The sequence below is a fragment of the Scardinius erythrophthalmus genome (genome assembly GCF_964197995.2).
Source record: "Scardinius erythrophthalmus genome assembly, chromosome: 24".
Classification (NCBI taxonomy): domain Eukaryota; kingdom Metazoa; phylum Chordata; class Actinopteri; order Cypriniformes; family Leuciscidae; genus Scardinius; species Scardinius erythrophthalmus.
In genome coordinates this window covers 3,022,950-3,042,666 of record NC_138244.1, presented here as the reverse complement: position 1 = coordinate 3,042,666, position 19,717 = coordinate 3,022,950, and the positions used below count along the sequence as shown (strand labels likewise).

At 34.3% G+C, this 19,717-nt stretch overlaps 1 protein-coding gene across 1 annotated transcript in view; it reads left to right on the top strand.

The window, feature by feature from the left end:
* LOC308685047 (A disintegrin and metalloproteinase with thrombospondin motifs 20) overlaps positions 1-18,128 on the top strand; it is a 108,690-nt gene extending 90,562 nt beyond the window's left edge. The window contains exons 29-38 of the mRNA XM_081356495.1: positions 4,483-4,650; positions 6,289-6,462; positions 7,557-7,727; positions 9,215-9,406; positions 11,227-11,341; positions 11,528-11,717; positions 12,816-12,949; positions 13,690-13,781; positions 14,786-14,890; positions 16,218-18,128. Of these exons, the coding sequence (XP_081212621.1) occupies positions 4,483-4,650; positions 6,289-6,462; positions 7,557-7,727; positions 9,215-9,406; positions 11,227-11,341; positions 11,528-11,717; positions 12,816-12,949; positions 13,690-13,781; positions 14,786-14,890; positions 16,218-16,307 (1,431 nt within the window). The 3' untranslated portion in view covers positions 16,308-18,128. The remainder of the gene's footprint in view (positions 1-4,482; positions 4,651-6,288; positions 6,463-7,556; positions 7,728-9,214; positions 9,407-11,226; positions 11,342-11,527; positions 11,718-12,815; positions 12,950-13,689; positions 13,782-14,785; positions 14,891-16,217) is intronic.
* Positions 18,129-19,717: the final 1,589 nt, after the last annotated feature.

Genomic DNA, 19,717 nt, shown 5'->3' with positions numbered 1-19,717 from the left:
GCCAAATATGGTTGAACAAATGCAGCACTTCATGTCTGAAGGAGTAAACACACACACACACACACACACACACACACACACACACACACACACGCAAAGCCCTGCTGATGGAGAAATGAGTTCACGGGTGTTTGACTTCAACACACCCCCGAATCACACATATATTATTTTAAATATAATATATAGAATTTAAAATAATAATAATTAATAATTTACATAATTATATATGTGTGTATATATATATATATATATATATATATATATATATATATATATATATATATATATACACAAACATATACATATGTAATTATATAATTATATTCATTATTATTATTTTAAATGATATACATTATATTTAAAATTAAATATTTAAATAAAGAAATTATAAATATATTTTAAATATATATATATATATATATATAACAAAATAGAAAAAATATTATGTTTAATTCTAGAGAGAACATGTATAATATATACATTGTTATATGGTATTATAGTTAATGTTTAAAATAAAATAATTAAATTAAGAAATGATAAATATATTAGAAGTATATATATATAATTATGCAAATTCTTTTATTTAAATTCTATTCTATATAAATAGGGAGAGAATGTATAAAATATATAATTTATATTTTATTTATATTATAATTAATATTTACAATAAAATGTAAATAATATATAAAAAATGTAAATAATTTATAGATAGTAAAATGAGTATGATGATCAGTGTGTGTGTGTGTGTGTGTGTGTTTGTGTGTGTGTATGTGTGGTGATTCTGCTGATGTTTGAGGTAGCGTATGTGTATGATGATCAGTGTGTGTGTGTGTGTGTGTGTGTGCGCGCGTGTGTGTGTGTGTGTGTGTGTGTGTGTGTGTGTGTGTGTGTGTGTGTGTGTGTGTGTGTGTGTGTGTGTGTGTGTGTGTGTGGTGATTCTGCTGGTGTTTGAGGTAGCGTATGTGTATGATGATCTGTGTGTGTGTGTGTGTGTGTGTGTGTGTGTGTGGTGATTCTGCTGGTGTTTGAGGTAGCGTATGTGTATGATGATCAGTGTGTGTGTGTGTGTGTGTGTGTGTGTGTGTGTGTGTGTGTGTGTGTGTGTGTGTGTGTGTGTGTGTGTGTGGTGATTCTGCTGGTGTTTAAGGTAGCGTATGTGTATGATGATCAGTGTGTGTGTGTGTGTGTGTGTGTGTGTGTGTGTGTGTGTGTGTGTGTGTGTGTGTGTGTGTGTGTGTGTGTGTGTGTGTGTGTGTGTGTGTGTGTGTGTGTGTGGTGATTCTGCTGGTGTTTAAGGTTGTGCCAGGGTTTCGTGAATGACGTTGACCGAGATCTTTGAAGAGTCTGATCCGCTCATGTGGTTTTCATATGCAGACTCTTGATCTTCATGTGCTGTGCAACGGGAAAGTATTTCATCTATGAGAAGTGCGCTTAAATATGCTCTTTAATATCCATTTATAATCATAGTCAGCTCTTGACACTTTGTGAACTTTTCTGTTGAACTCACCGTGACGTCAGCACTTCAGATCTAAACCAGTCCTGGAAACACTCTGAGACTCAGTTATTTCACACGCCACATGCTTAATCTGAACTGCTTATGAATATGATCTGTTTATGAATATGATCTGTTTATGAATATGATCTGTTTATGTTATTCTGGATCCGTTTGTTGATTCGGTGTCATCAGTATATCTGCGTTATCTTATGCGAGTCAATTTAATGATGTTGTTTCTGCTGATTTGGTTTCTGATCACTCGTTCTCTGTATGAAAGAGGATCAGTTATTCAAGTATTGATTTAATTACATTTAAAATGAATAAATTAGATTATTCTATTTTATTTTTAATATATACAAATTAAATATTTAATTTATATTTAATGTATTGTAATTTTATATTCATATTTATATTTTTTATTAAATTATATATATATATATTAATTGAATACAATTTAAGTAAAAATAAATAAAAAAAATCTTAAATTAATAATATATATTATTTTATTTCATATATCATACTGTATATAAAATTAATATATGTAAAATGTATATAATATATATATTAAATATTTAATTTATATTTTATGTATATTGATTGTAAATACATTAATACATTTAATTAAAATATTTTATAATTTTATACAATTTAAATTAAATAAATAATTAATTTGTATAATAAATGTAAATAAAGATTTTATATTGTATATAATGTAAAAATATTTTTAATTCAACATGTTTACATTTTTATAAAAAATTATAGTTTAATATATATATATATATATAGAAAATTTGTACATTGTTTGAACTTTTGAGAAATGTTCTTTTCACGATAGTTGATAATCAGTAACTGAGGAAACTGCTGAGACTGACGAGTTTCTCTGAGGGGAAACAATGATCAGAACTGATGTTACATCGACACAAAACACTAATTTCTACTGATTCAGACAGAAATGCATTTCCACAAGTCTGATTTCAAACACACATGGATCTGGTTATGGACTTCATGCATTTTTTGGTGTTCGAGCAATAAACAGTCTGACATACTTCAGTCTGATACGCCTGACAAGCACAGTCATGTTTCTGTCTGAATAAATAAAAACATATACATAAAATAATCATCATTTAAATTGGAATAAATTATATTTCTTTATATATATATATATATAAAACATTTAAAATAAACTTCATGCTGAATTATGAGCAGAACATGTTTCATGAGATTATGAGTCTCAGAGATAAACTCAGTCAAGGCTCAGTAAAGTCAGATGATGAGAATCAAACACACATTCTTGCGATATGTGTATCATGCAGCGTTTCTACAGTAAACATCTTCATCTTTACCTCAGTTACTCCTCTCTTCTCCTGTTTCTCCTCTCTTCCGTCCTCAGATGAAGATGAAGATGAAGATCGTCCTTCAGTTGTGTGTCCTCGTAAAGCTGAATAACTACTAACTGTTCACAGCCGTCTCTCCTCTTCCCTGTTTCTCCTCCTCTTTCCCTTTAGGAGTTTTGAGGAGTGGTTTATCGAGCCCATTACTCTCTCTCTGTGTGTGTGTGTGTGTGTGTGTGTGTGTGTGTATCTGATGGTTGCTCACTTATCTGTGTGTTCTTTGATGTGTTTTGCTGCTGGCAGACTGCAGCCCTGTGTTTAAAATACCTTTGTAATGACCTTGTTTATGATGTGTGTGTGTGTGTGTGTGTGTGTGTGTGTGTGTGTGTGTGTGTGTGTGTGTGTGTGTGTGTGTGTGTGTGTCTGGATGTTCTTTAGTGCTGCTCAAACCTGTTTCTTCTATTCTCCATGACGTGGTACTGGGATCTTTTGTTCAAGTCCAAACCGGCAACTGAAGAAGATCCAGCTCATATTTAATATAAAATTAAAAGTAACACAGTCCTGGTCCTCTCTGGTCCTTTACTGTCGTCACTCCTGCTTTTCTCCTTCCTGAGCTCCTCCGCGGGACTAGAGTCCGGTTAGCATCCGGCCTCGCTCTGTTCCCACGGCTCTCGGCCCCGCCCTGTTTCACACACTGTAAATAAATAAATGTGTATTATAATATTATTATTGTACATTTATATATATATATATATATATATATATATATATATATATATATATATATATATATATATATATATATATATATTAATATACATTATTTAAGGACTCCAAAAATAGGCTTTATAAAATTATTTTCTACATTTATTTTCTGCATTTATTTTATTTTATTTTATTTTATTTTATTTTATTTTATTTTATTTTATTTTATTTTGTTTTATTTTATTTTATTTTATTTTATTTTATTTTATTTTATTTTGCGGTCCCCTAATTGCATCCAACATTTATTTTATTTTATTATTTTCAATTTTTATATCTATATATAATACTATATATCTAAATATCTAACACAGAACTTCTGCGCAAGATACTGTTATACCAAAATTAATAAGTCATGCCTTATTGTTTTTTTTATTTTGCATTTATTTTATTTGACATTTTATCTTATATTATATATCTTTTTTTTGTATTTTAATGTATTATTAGTGAAGGAACACACAGTACTCCTACACAAGTGCCAATAATAAGCTGTCTTATTGTCTTATTTTATTTAATTTTAAACAAATTATATTTATTTTATTTTACATAACATTATTTTTAATTTAATTTAATTTAATTTAATTTAATTTAATTTAATTTAATTTAATTTAATTTAATTTAATTTAATTTAATTTAATTTAATTTAATTTAATTTAATTTAATTTAATTTAATTTTTGTTTAAATGCATGTAGTTTCACAGATGTCCCGGTCCCCTCATGAATCTTGTAGTGCCTCATGTCCGGATGTGGACGTCTCTCCTCTGTTCCTCTGTGTTATTGGTTCCAGATGATTGTTGATGGTTTTCTCGGGTCTGACTTTAATCCCAGCGCTTGCAGAACACGGTTGCACGCTGTAGTTGGAGTGTTGATGTGATGCTCTCTCTCTCTCTCTAGTGTTCGGTGTCCTGTGGGAAGGGAATGAAAGAGCGACAGATCGTGTGTGTGGACCAGAATCAGACCCAGATGGAGGACGAGGCCTGCGCTCATCAGAACCGGCCCAGAACACAGAAGGCCTGCAGGGCGGGACCCTGCCCCGGCTGGAGAGCCAATCAGTGGAGAGTGGTGCGTGACCTCACTTCCTCACTTACTATTTGTAAATGAACACATAGTACTCCCATAAAATATATTTTTAAACAAAGACTAAGGATTTTTCCTACGGAAGAGGATTAGGGCCAAGCAATACTAAAAAATCTTTAAGGCCGTGTGTCCACCAAAGCGTTTTTTCACGCGGCTGGCGTGTTTTTTAAATAGTTTTCAATGGGAGCGCCGCGTTTTTAAAACGCCATGAGCGTAGCGAGGCGCTGAGCGTTTTTTACAGCTCGCCGAGAGTTGAAGAATGTGCAGCTTTGGGGAAAACGCAGCGCTCATCACTGTCACTTTTTACCCAGCCTTCCAATCACAGTGGAGGAGGGGCGGGACTAATACCACACCGACCAATCGCCACATTCAGCTTGTACAACGTCAACAGACGACAACAAGCATAATAACGGAACAAAATAATTTAAAACAAGAGCCAGAGAAAATACATTACATTGTATCGACATTGCTATATAGAATAAACACAGAAACAAAATATGTGTGAAATGAGATACTAGTAACTAGTAAAGTCATTATAATGCGAGATTAAACTCGTTAAATTTAGAGAAAAAAAGTCGAAATACAATGGTTGAGAATAAACTCATTACATTTCGAGAATAAAGTCGTTACATTTTGAGATCAGTTTGAGCTCATTTATATAGGCTACATTCATTATCTAACATCTGCGTTTCAGTCATCCGTCGACACCCGAGCGCGAGCGAGTGAAGTGTGACGTCATGCATGTGTAGCTGGAGGATCAGTGATGACTGTAGATCATGAGCGCTGCAATAGTGCTGTATATCAGATCAGAAGTTCAGAAACGCTCCAAGAACGAACCGTTTTCAGACCTGGTTATAGAAAGAAAGTGATCTGACTCTGTCCTGTCCTCGATCAGTCAGCAGTGAACACTGATCCATTTTTGCTCAAAATTTTTAATAAACTTTTTTTCTCAAAACACAACGAGTTTATAATCAAAGTGTAATTAGTTTATTCTCAACGTTTTATTTTCGACTTTTTTTTTTCTCAAGTTTTTTCTCGAAACACGACTTCATTCTCGAAATGTAATGAGTTTATTGTCAACACTGTATTTTGACTTTTTTCCTCGAAATTTAACGACTTTAATCTCGATATTTATTATCATTATTGCTTGGTCCTAATTCTCTTCCCTATTTTTCCCTTTTAAAAACACATATTTTCCCAGTAAATATATTTTATTTATATATTTTATAAACAAAATGTTTTCCCCAAAAGTAAAATACTAGAAACAGTATGTGAGTATTCTAATCTGATTAATTAAAGAAATAGTCCAGTTTCCCAAAGCCAACTATGGTCGCCAGTTCTGTCATTAACAATAGAGTTCAGTGGAAATTACGATCATATCGGCCAACGATGCTTTAGGGAAACGCACCCCAGATGTAGTAAATCCACCCAGTGTTCTGATTGGCTGAGGTGTTAGGTCACATGGGTCGTCCATCTCTACACCAGTTTAACCCCGTCATTCCCCCGCGGTCTGGAAGCAATCATGACCTCTCAGAAATCAGTGGAAGAACACGTAACACACACAACACCAGTGCTGTAACACAGACGTCCCGTGATCATGCGCTCGTGTGTGTGTGTGTGCAGTGCTCGGTGAGCTGCGGCGCTGGCGTTCAGTCCCGCGAGGTCTTCTGCAGGTTAAAGGTCAGAGGTCGCGTCAGGGATGACCTGTGTGACGAGCGTGTGCGTCCCGTGTCGATCCGCTCCTGCTTCCTCTCCGGGTGTCACACACACAGCTGGACGGCTCACGGGTGGCGGGACGTGAGTAACACATGCAGAAACGTCACGGGTCACACACACATTACACTCGAGCTGATACTCTGTATCTGGACCTGGTTAAGGAGATTTCCCAGCCTCACCAGCTGAAATATTTTATTTTATATTTTTATTTATTAATTTAATTTTATTTAATTTTATTTAATTTTATTTAATTTTATTTAATTTTATTTAATTTTATTTAATTTTATTTTTATGTAATTTTTTATTATTATTTTTTTTTTACATTTTTTTTTTTTTAATATATTATATATATATATATATATATATATATATATATATATATATAGCAAATGGATTCATAGGACTTTTACTGCACATAAGATGATTTTGTAAAACATTTTTGATTTAAAACACTGTGTGTGGAGTGTGAAAATTGTTTCCACATTCTTTTCAGTGTAGAGAAAGATGAAGAAAATCAAGAATAAAAGTCCCGTTTCAACCCAAAATATTGTAAAAATTAGCATAAAGGAAAGCCTGTTTTTAGGAGCTTTCTGCTTGATCTTGCTGGTCCTAAAACAGGAGATGTGATCCGTGTCTCTCAGCTGAGGGTGTGTATGATAAGATCATCTCCAGAACAACAGCTCAGACTTCAGACAGTCTCACATATAAAACACAGCGGATTGATGTTCTGCTGGTTATGGTTATGGAGGAGCTGTCGTCTGACATCTAATCTGCTTTGATTTGTGTCTCTCTGACCTATGACCTCAAACATGCCTCTCCTGTGTGTGTGTGTGTGTGTGTGTGTGTGTGTGTGTGTGTGTGTGTGTGTGTGAGAGAGAGAGAGAGAGAGAGCTGAGATGGTGCAACAGCGCCCTCTTCTGGAGGATCTCAACACTTCATCCTTCCTTTAATACCAGCAGATTTATATGGGAATTATTCAGTTTAGTGTTCTGACTTCTTAGCCAATCACAGGAGTTGAGGGCGGGACTATCTATTTGACTGACAGATAAAATAATATAATAATATGCTTCCCCAACCACACACAGCATAGATTACAGCAGAAATATATTTCATGCAGAGAAAGTTATTACAGTTTGATGAAAGATGTTTCTTTGTTTGTGTGTGTGTGTGTCCAGTGTAACGCCACCTGTGGACGAGGCGTGAGGTCCAGGTCAGTGTTTTGTCTGGACGGAGGGATGAACGTGGTTCCTGAACGTGTGTGTGACGCCTCAGCCAAACCTCACACACACGAGCCGTGCCACAGCGCCACCTGTCAGCACGTGTGGGTCACTGCAGCCTGGAGTCAGGTGTGTGTGTGTGTGTGTGTGTGTGTGTGTGTGTGTGTGTGTGTGTGTGTGTGTGTGTGTGTGTGTGTGTGTGTGTGTGTGTGTGTGTGTGTCAATCACAGCATCAGCCTGAGCTCCTGCTCAGTACAAATATTGATGTATGATGACAGTCTGGAGTTTCACATTAAATAAATTCCCCCAAAATAAGTAAAATAAATAAATAAATATTAGAATAAATACATTTCTTCACTTGCTGTTTAAATTAATATAAAAATATATATATTTTTAAATACATACATAAATGAATTAATTTATTTGTTGTGCCATTTCACATAAAACATAAATAATACATTAATATTTATTAAAATAATGACATTGCTTCACTTGTTTCTCAAATTCGTATAAAAAATCCAAATAATAAAGAAATCTTAAAAAATAACGAAAATTATAAATAGAAACAAATAAAAAATATATAAAATGAAATAATAAATAAATAACAGATAATGACATTTCTTTACATGTGCCTCCAATAAATAAATAGCTTCACTTGTTTTTCAAATTCCACTTAATTTTTTTAATGCATAATAAAATAAATCAATGATTAATTCAATTCCCTCACTTTCTGTTCCAATTCATATAAAAAATTAAATAAAAATAAATAAATGTTAAAATAACTCAATTTCACACAAAACGCACAACAAATAATAAATAATTTAATACAAAAGTAATGGAATTCCTTCATTTGCTTCGTCAAAGTCACATAAAATTTAAATCATAAATAAATATTAAAATAATTAGATCCCTTCACTTAATTGGTTAATTAGTTAATAATTAGTTAATAAAGTTAGCTAAATAATAATATTTAATCAGTTCATTATAAAATAAAATAATAGTAATACAAATAATTATAAAAATTCATGGTAACACTTTACAATAAGGTTCATTAGTTAACATAGTTAACATGAACTAAGAATGAACTGCACGTCTACAGCATTAATTAATCTTAGTTAATATTAATTTAAACATTTACTAAGTTATTAAAATCAAAGGTTGTATTTGTTAGCATTAGTTAATGAACTGTGAACTAACATGAACTAACAATGAACAGCTGCATTTTTATTAACTAATATTAACAAAGATTAATAAATCATTAGTATAATGATTAATAATTAGTTAATGTAAGTTAATACATTAACTAATGTTAACTACTGTAAAGGGTTACACTTTATTTTCAGGTGTCATTGTTACAGTGTAATTATATATTTAAGTACTGAGTAATATTAATCAACTACATGTCCTTACTCTAGGGTTAGGGTAGGATTTGGATTTGGTTGAGGGTTGGTTGCATGTAATTTTGCATAATTTACTGTTATTACTATGGTAAATACAATATATGTAACAAGGACACTGTAAAATAAAGTAAAGTGTTACCAAATTCACACACATACACATTATAATGGTCTCCCAGTGTTCCTGTATGATGAGGAGTGTGGTTGATGTGTGTTCAGTGTTCGGTGAGCTGCGGCTCTGGACTCCAGCGCCGGGCGGTTCGTTGCTCTGCCGTGACCTCTGACCTCCGGCTGACCTCTGACCTGCAGTCGTTCTCTCAGTGTAGCGAGCGCCGGCCGACTGACAGCAGACCCTGTCAACTCCCAGCCTGTCCATCAGCTGGAGCCTGGAACGCCGGCCCCTGGAGTCAGGTGAGGGCCCGTGATGGGTAACTCATTACAAGTAACTTGAGTTAAGTAATCAGATTACTTTTTCAAGTAACGTGAGTTAAGTAATCAGATTACTTTTTCAAGTAACGTGAGTTAAGTAATCAGATTACTTTTTCAAGTAACGTGAGTTAAGTAATCAGATTACTTTTTCAAGTAACTTGAGTTAAGTAATCAGATTACTTTTTCAAGTAACGTGAGTTAAGTAATCAGATTACTTTTCCATGTAACTAGTAAAGTAACGCATTACTTTTTCAATTTATAACAGTTACTTTTTCAAATAAGAAATGCTAGTTACTTTTTCACATGTATTGACTGACAGCTCTCCTGTCCCCATGTTGAGAGTAATACAGTGAGGAGATGTGTGTGTGAACATGATGATTATTGTAGTTCTAGACTAAATGTGAACATGCATTTACTCAGTATCATTTATTCAATATTCCTCAAAATGAAAAAAAAAAACAGTAAAATGAAATTTCAGAATTGAATGCAAAAGTTTTATAATTAACTATATTAAATTACACAAATATACTTTGTGTATTTAATCTCACTTTATTAACCAATATCTTTGCTGCTGACCTTTAATCTAATTTAACCATACTAATATGCAAAAATTTGATTATATTTAGAAATAAGAGTGTTGAACTTCCTTCTACTGTATCCTATTGTTCTTTAATCCAGAATAACAGCAGCTGAAAGGTTTAAATATGCATCTACTGTACAGGAGTAAATATGCATTTCCTTCAGTCTGAGGCTTATTCATTTCACTGTTGGTGTGAAAGGGCCTTAAGATTTGCCAAAAATAGAACTTTTTTTGGTTATTAAAAAATAGTGCTGGGCAAAGATTAATCACATCCAAAATAAAAGTTTGTGTTTAAATAATATATGTGTGTGTACTGTGTATAATTATTTTGTATATATAAATACACACATGCAGGTATACATTTAATAAAACGTGTTATTTATATATAAAATATTTATATTTATATATAATATAAATGATATATTAATATATATAAAGTATATGCATGCAAATATTTCTTAAATATAAACATGCATGTGTGTGTATTTATATATACAAAATAATTATACACAGTACACAAACATATATTATTTAAACACAAACGTTTATTTTGGATGCGATTAATCATGATTAATCTTTGCCCAGCACTATTAACAAACAAACAAGCAAGCCCAGGTGAAAAAAAGTAACGGAAAAGTATTGTAATGCATTACTTTTCATAAAAAGATACTAAGTAACTGAATATTGTAACGCATTACTTTCCATAAAAAGTTACTAATTAACGGAATATTGTAACACATTACTTTCCATAAAAAGTTACTAAGTAACGCAATTCTGTAACCATTACTTTCCATAAAAAGTTACTAAGTAACGCAATATTGTAACCATTACTTTCCATAAAAAGTTACTACTTAACGGAATATTGTAACACATTACTTTCCGTAAAAAGTTATTAAGTAACGGAATATTGTAACACATTACTTTCCATAAAAATTTACTAAGTAATGCAATATTGTAACCATTACTTTCTATAAAAAGTTACTAAGTAACGCAATTTTGTAACCATTACTTTCCATAAAAAGTTACTGAGTAACGCAATTTTGTAATGCATTACTTTTCATAAAAAGTTACTAAGTAACGCAATATTGTAACCATTACTTTCCATAAAGTTACTAAGTAACGCAGTTAATTACTTTTTTGGGAGTAACTCAATATTGTAATGCAACACATAAGCTGTCTCTCTGTGTGCTATGGGCCTGACGTGTGTTGTGTTGTGTCTCAGTGCTCTCAGACGTGTGGCGCTGGAGTAATGCGGAGGACGGTGGAGTGTGTCGGCGCTGAGACCTGCTCATCATCCAGCCGGCCCAAGTCCAGCGCCACCTGCAGGCAGACCGACTGTGAGTGTGTGTGTGTGTGTGTGTGTGTGTGTGTGTGTGTGTGTGAGAGAGAGAGAGAGTGTGTGAGTAAGTCTAGTGCCACCTGCAGGCAGACCGACTGTGAGAGGCTCACCTGTGTGTGTGTGTGTGTGTGTGTGTGTGTGTGTGTGTGTGTGTGTGTGTGTGTGTGTGTGTGTGTGTGCTCAGGTGAACTCCTCTCCAGCTGCCGGCAGCTCCAGGTGAAGGGAGGTGTCAGGAGAGACGGAGAACATCACATCACAGTTCGCTCCAGGATCCTGCGTGTTTACTGTGCCGAGATGCACAGCACTTTCCCGAAGGAGTACGTGACGCTGCGCAGCGGACAGACCGACAACTACTCAGAGGTGTACGGGTACAGGTAAACACACCTGAGAAACACTGAGCACTAAACACACTACAGTACTGACTCACACACACCTGGGAAACACGGAGCACTAAACACACTACAGTACTGACTCACACACACCTGGGAAACACAGAGCACTAAACACACTACAGTACTGACTCACACACACCTGGGAAACACAGAGCACTAAACACACTACAGTACTGACTCACACACACCTGGGAAACACAGAGCACTAAACACACTACAGTACTGACTCACACACACCTGGGAAACACAGAGCACTAAACACACTACAGTACTGACTCACACACACCTGGGAAACACAGAGCACTAAACACACTACAGTACTGACTCACACAGGGCTTTCTATGGAAACCTTCAGCACTGAATGAAACCGAAATATAAATGTATTCACACTTCCAGTCAAAAGTTTGCAATCATTAAGGTGTCTTATGTTTTTTTTATGTTTTATGTATATTTTTACTGTATATTATAACTGATTAATAGATAAATAAATTATTTTTGCTATTATAATAAAACAAATAATAATAAAGAATTATAAAAATATTAAATATAAATATATATATATATATATATATATATATTTTTAAATTAAAACTAATCAAAATAATAAATAATAAAATAATGAATAAGTTATTTTATAGATTATTATTTTAATATATTTATTAAATAATATAATATATAATATAATTTAATAATAATTATATATATATATATATATATATATATATATTTTTTTTTTTTTTTTTTAATAAATATATTTTATAAATATATTAACCAAGCATCAAATCATCATATTAGAGTGATTTCTGAAGGATCATGTGACACTGAAGACTGGAGTAATGATGCTGAACATTCAGCTTTGATCACAGGAATAAATTACACTTTACTATATATTCACATAGAAAACAGATGATTTACACTGGAATAATATTTCACAATTTTTACATTATTTCTGATCAAATAACTGCTGCCTTGGTGAGCAGAAGAGACTCTTTAAACCACATTTAAACATCTTAATTGTTCCAAACGTTTTGATTCATAAGTAGGAAACTCTCACACACATTTATTCCCGTTTCTTCCCAGGCTCCAGAACCCGTTTGAGTGCCCGTATAACGGCAGCCGTCGACAGGACTGCGAGTGCAGGAACGATTACGCCTCGGCCGGATACACCGTCTTCCAGCGCGTGAGGCTCGATCTTCCCAGCATGCGCATCATCAGTGAGTCCTCCCCATTTGCAGACCTTTACACTCATGCACACGTACAGTCAGACCAAAGTATTCAGATAATATGAAAAATAATGTGTGTATACATAAATAAATATATAATAAAGTAATATACAGTCAAATCAAAGATTATTGAGACACCAGATATCATTTTTGATATGGTTTCACTAGTGTGTGCCGGAGACTATAGTTCATTTCTGTAAGTGAGGAGAGCAAAATAAAGTAAACTGTGACATATTATACCCAAATATTCTTCATACAGTGACTGCCATGCATACAATGATTGGGACACTTTGAGCTGATCATGTTTTGCTGAAGTGTGTTTTCTTTAATTGCTAATGCTCTTTTCACACACACATTGAACACAATGAAGCATTGCTTGGTCACTGGTTGAGCTAAACTGGTATTATCTAATTGTGCAGTTAAATTTAACAGCTGACAGATATTCAACATAATTCATGTGTGAGACAGTCTTTAGCAATATATATGTACAGCATTATTAATCTGTGTTAATGTTATTTGATATAAATACACTTGTTTCTGAACGTTATTAACTAATATTGACTAATACACGTGGAAATGAACATTAAGATGAATAAATGCTGTGGGAGTTTTTGGTCATTGTTAACAAATGAAACTTTGTTGTAAAGTGTTAGCAAATGCACTTCAGTAAACTGATTGTGTTTGTGTAATTTGATTGTGTTTAATGTCTGATTGTGTTTCTTGTGTTTCAGCGACTGATGTGAAGTTCAGTCAGACTCTGTTTGGCCGCTCGGTCCCGTTCGCGTCCGCAGGAGACTGTTACAGCGCCGCTAAATGTCCTCAGGTACAGCATTATACAGAGACAAATCAGGCAGAACACACAGTTTCACTGGCTGAGCAATGAATCAATGTCAATGTCTGTGCTAATGTGTGGAAGTGGATCACACTAATGTTTAAAAGTCTCTTCTGCTGCATTTATTTGATCAAAAATACAGTACAAATCGTGAGATATTATTAGAATGTAAAGCAGCTGTTTTCTAAAGTGTAATTTATTCCTGTGATCAAAGCTGAATGTTCAGCATCATTACTCCAGTCTTCAGAGTCACATGATCCTTCAGAAATCACTCTAATATGATGATTTGATGCTCAAGAAACATTTATGACTATTATCAGTGTTGAAAACAGTTCAGATTTTAGTGGAAACTGATATGTTTTATTTCTCAGTATTCGTTGATAAATAGAAAGTTCAAAAGAACAGTATTAATTTGGAATAGAATTTTTTAACATTATAAATGTCTTTAACACCATTTTTGATCAATTGAATGCGTCCTTGATGAATAAACCCTCCTAAAAGAACAGCTGGTTGGTCTTAGCTGATCTTCCAGCTGGTTTTAGAGGGGTTTAAGCCACTTGACCATCTTAAACCAGTCAACCAGCCTAAGCTGGAAAGCATTAATTACCCTGCTGAAAGAAAATAGCTAAAACCAGGTTGTATATGCTGTTTTAATCGAAAAGTAGTTGGTTTAAGCTGGTCTCCCAGGATGGCCAAGCTGGTTTTATCTGGTTTAAGCAGGTTTAAACTGGTCTCCAGGCTGGCCAAGCTGGTTTAAGCTGGTTTAAGCTGGTCTCCCAACTTGATAAGCTACAAAAGTGTCCAAAACCCCTCTAAAACCAGCATGAGAGACTAGCTAAAACCAGCCAATCAGCTTAGGGTGGATTTGGCTTTTTTTTTTTTACAGTGGGGTAATTAATTAATTTTTAAATTGAACAGTAGTGTACATCATGTAACGGAAGTGAAATGGTCTGTGAATGTTTGTTTTAATGGTCTCTTCTTCTCTGATTGGTTAGGGTCAGTTTAGTATAAATCTCAGTGGAACGGGACTGAAGGTCGCAGAATCCACTAAATGGGTTTCTCAAGGCAACTACGTCACGCTCAAAGTTCACCGCTCAGAGGTGAGGAACCGCCTGACGTTATTATACACAGCACTATTGCTATAGTCGTCTTCTTCTTCTTCTTCTTCTTCTTCTTCTGCTCTTGTGTCTTTGGCTGCCCATAGAACCGCTGGTGGGAAATGTATTAAATTTGGCACATTGATAGAGGACAGACTGAACATTAACCACCGCAAATTTGGAGTCTCTGACTCAATCCCTCTAGCGCCACCTACTGTCTGATTTTGCACTTGTGTTCATGATTATAACTTTTGAGCCGTAAGCTCAAAGAAACAGAAACAAAATTATTTTTTTCCACTGATTCCTCGGCTCATGACATACATTTTTCAGCCATTTTAAATATTCCACAAAAAAAAACTCTTAGACAGTTTGTCCGATTTTCAACAAAATTGGCACAGATCATCTTCAGACCATGCTGGCAAGAAGTTATTAAAATCATTCTGATAAACCAAACCGTACTCGAATAACGCACCAACAAATTAAACGAAAAGCACGTCAAAATGGACGTAAGACTGTATCTCCGCAACGCTTTAGCGTATTGAGACGAATATTGGTACATGTCATCACAAGCATGACCTGAGGCAACGTGCAGAGTTTCAGCTCAGCGTCAGGAGATATGAAACAATAGCCATTTTTCATAGGGTTAGGCCAATATTGGCTAAAATGGCCCATATGGGAACATTGGGTATTACTTGACTTTGTATGCTGCACTGAAAAAAAATATATATATAAAAAAAAATAGTTAAAAAGTTATATAATTTCTGGGCAAACTGTTTTTTTTTTCATAACTTTTGGCCAGATTTTTTTTTTGCCCAATTTTTTATTTTTGATTCAGTGCAGCAAACCAAGTCAAGTAATACCCAATTTTCCCATATTGGCCATTTTGAATTTGTTGTAAAATGCTGTATGCTGAAAGACTGATTTTAACCAAATTCGGCTCAGATTATCTTCAGACCATGACAACAAAACTTATTAAAAACTTGTTAACTATTCTCAAATAATGCGTCAGCAAATTTAATGGCATGATGCCAAGATAATTCATAAAATCAGTTTGGTAACAGCGCCATCTATTGGTCAAAAGTGATAAGCAATTTAATCATATTACAAGTGATTGCATTTGTGATTTTCCAGCCATTTTGACTAAAATAATCTTAAAATGTCTTTAACTACTCATTTTTGCAGTTGGTCTGATGCTTGCAAAACTCATCATGCCTTTGTTGTGCTTGACCCCTTAATGGTTGCTTGCGGCTATATTTATTATTATTGTTGTTGCTTTATGCAGTGATTTAATAATCTTTATTTTATTGTTTCTTTCCCGCGTCTTGCGCAGGATGGCAGCAGAATCTACGGCCGCTGTGGTGGTTTCTGTGGGAAATGTCTTCCTCATCCTCATACGGGACTTTCTGTCGAAATCCAGTGAGAGAAATGTCAATGTGACTTTGTCCTTCGTGCTCCAGTGAACAGAACGCGTCAGAGAATCTCACTTTGCGTCTCTCTTTAGCGTCTGGCAGCTACGGTAAGCCCTCAGAAACCTTTTCAACGTCCCGAAAGTAACGAGAACCAAATAAGTGAGTCTCTCCAAGAACCAGGATGCAGAACGGATTTGTTTTTTTGTGGAAAAACGTGATTTATCTGGTCAGTCAAGATTCTGTTGAACCAAATGAGATTGTGATTGTTTGGTTGCAACAACAATGTAAGAGGGTGTATCTTTATTTTTAGTCGAAGCGAACGATCCTTCATTTGGGCAGCGTTTTGACTTAAAGGGATTTATGAACAATTTCAAAATATTGTATAATTCAGTATATCTGCTGTTTGTCCAGATGGATATGAACTACTGCATGTAAAACACACTGTTAACGAGTCGTTTAAGCGTAATAGAGCCTGACGACAGCAATCAGCTTGATATGAAAATATAAATAATTGAATGTTTTGTATATTTGAACGTTTTACATTTAACAAGGTTATGACAATCCAGAAAACACTGCAGACAAGCACTACTGAAATCTCTTCATCTTGACGATTGTCTTTAATGTAAAATGCCTGAAAATGTAAAAGATTGTCCTGGTTAATATATGATAGTTTTTAATAATATTTAATAGTATGCTGACATCATTTACGGTGCTAAGAGCAAACTGATCAAGCATGTGCTCTTGCTTTTTAAACGGTTACTAATCTGATTGAAAACAGAACAATGTGAAGCAATAATTAGATCAAACCAGTTGGGTTAAGCTGGTTTAGTTGAATAACTAATTGACAAGTTAGGAGACTCTAAACCCATCAGATATAATTTCACAAAATTCAATTATTTGACACATTAAATGGGCTAGATTTAGTACTTTGTTCAGACGAGCTTCACTCCAGTTTTATTAGAAGGGAAGATTAAAGTAGATCGAATTAAAACAGCATAACCCTACCTCTCATAATCATGCGTTTGTACGTTATTTATGTTTGACAATATTTATTCTGTAATTAAATGTACATATGTCATATTACGTCAAGACAGGAAAGCGTATTATGAAATATTGATCATTTTCTTTTGTCATTAACAAGAGGTTTACAGTGTAACGGTGCTGTTTTTATGTTTTTACTACTGAAATGACCTTTAACCTCCAGCAGGATGGTTAGTTTGACAGGTATTTTAACTCGGATGCTTCTTTACTGTATGTAAATACCTGAGAAGTATTTTAAATGCTTAAGTAGCAGTAGAATAAATCATTTGAACTATAAGAGACTTTCCGCTTTCAACCAAAGTCTGATTGATCGCGCTTAATGTATGCTAATATAAGTTGAAGGATATTGAGTTTGAGCCTGTGTTAACCTCCAGTATAACGGATCATCTACGAGCAGCTAACGAACCTTTGACTATCATTGTGTTGATAGACAACTGAACTATATAAGGTCTGTATCAGAAATTAAAGGACTATATGATGCACTGTGTGCCAAGAGTCGTGTAGACAATATTTACACCTGTATATTAACAGTTCAGCTTTGTGAAATGTGTGTTTTTAATATTCATACTTGAAGTGTGAAGATTGACGTTTTGCATCTTGGTGGAATGAAAAACGAGGCTTGTTTTCCACTCGTTGCCCAAAGATATTTTCAATACTGTAATCCAGTGTTTTTTTATAATGAAATCATCATCTTTGGTGCTACAGTAAAAATGTAATTGAGATTGTATTGATGTAATGGATTTACAGCACTGTACTAATGCTGATCGTCATAATAAAATGAAATATGTTCATTTTGGATGTTTTTTATTGGAAAATTGTTGCATAAGATTTGGCAATATAATATGCAGTTGCTCAGTGTTTATGTTCACTCTAAACCTTTACAGTGTCGACAGATTTTTTTATGGATTTTAACCAGCAAAAGATCAAATTCAACTTTTGCATCCCAAATCATTAGAAAGCGTTTACATTTGTAAGTGTTTCTGTAAGTATATGGACACTTTATAGTTTTATTTGGTATGTCATTCAACAAAATGAAACAAGAATTTTAAATGCTAGTCTATGTTGATATTAATTTCTCTGGATGTGTATCTGCAGGAACACGAGCGGCCAGCAGGGGTCAGTGTTGCTGCAATGAACCGCCAGCTCTTCACGTCACATGATTTAATGTTTTCTCATTCACATTCCAGAGAGAGAGAAAATGAGTGTCAGCTGCACTAAACATGAGAACATGTCAGACTCTGGTTCTGAGGCTGGCGGTCCATACGGAAATAATTTACGGTTGTTTGCCGCGATCCGTAACCCTTTCTTTGACGAGGTGAAGCGTCATCAATCACGCGCTGGAAAACTCGAACCCGCTCCGACAGGCAGAAGTGCTTGCGAGTTATTCACACGTTTATTTTCCTTACACTCTGAATATTTGAATACCCAAGAACCCTCGAGATATTTCAGTAAAATTAATGTATAACCTGTACAAATAGTGGCGTGTCACTTTAATGTTCAGGTAGATTAACATTGATCGAGTGACCTGTCAGAATCAACCAATCACGTGAATTTGGGGGCGGGGCTATCTGTGTAATAAGCATTTTTTTTATATAAACCGTTTTGTTTTTTTCACATTTCTAGTTGGTAGTGACATTCACATTGCCTCGAGTCAACGTGAAAAGCTGTTTTCAACAATGCAAAATGATTTTACTCTTGTTTTCCAGTACAAATATCTAAACATTCTTAAATCAAGACACATTTACTTAGCAAAATTACTTCAGATATTTAACAATGTGATACATTCACTTGTGTTTCAGCTCGCCTGGACATGAAGACGTCCGATGAGACGTGGAGACACACAGGCATGATGGGATTGATGTGTTTCTGTTCAGATAATCAGACCACAGAAAAACAAGTCCATTTTAAACTTTTAGAAACCACTAAAAAAAAAAAGTATGTGTGTAAGTGATTATGTGAGTGTGTGTGTGGCAGTGAGTGTGTGTGTCTATCAGTGAGTGTGTGTGTGTGTGTGTGTGTGAGAGAGAGAGAGAGAGAGAGAGAGAGAGAGAGAGTGTGTGTGTGTGTGTGTGCGTGTGTGTGTGTGTGTGTGTGTGTCAGTTTGAGAGTGTGTGTACACACACAAACCCATGCTTATATATTTACATTACATTAACTTTTATGTTATATATATATATATTCTTCTGAAATAATTAAATATAATTTATAAATATATGATTTGTTTTTAACATATAGTTTAAAATTGTATATCTATTATTTATTTCTTTCAGTCCGAGTGCAGGAGTGAATGGTAAGACTGATCATGTTCGTGTAAATCAAACAGTAATGTTCTTGTGGTTTATTTCAGATGCTGGTGATGAGCTGATGATGTTATTGTGGA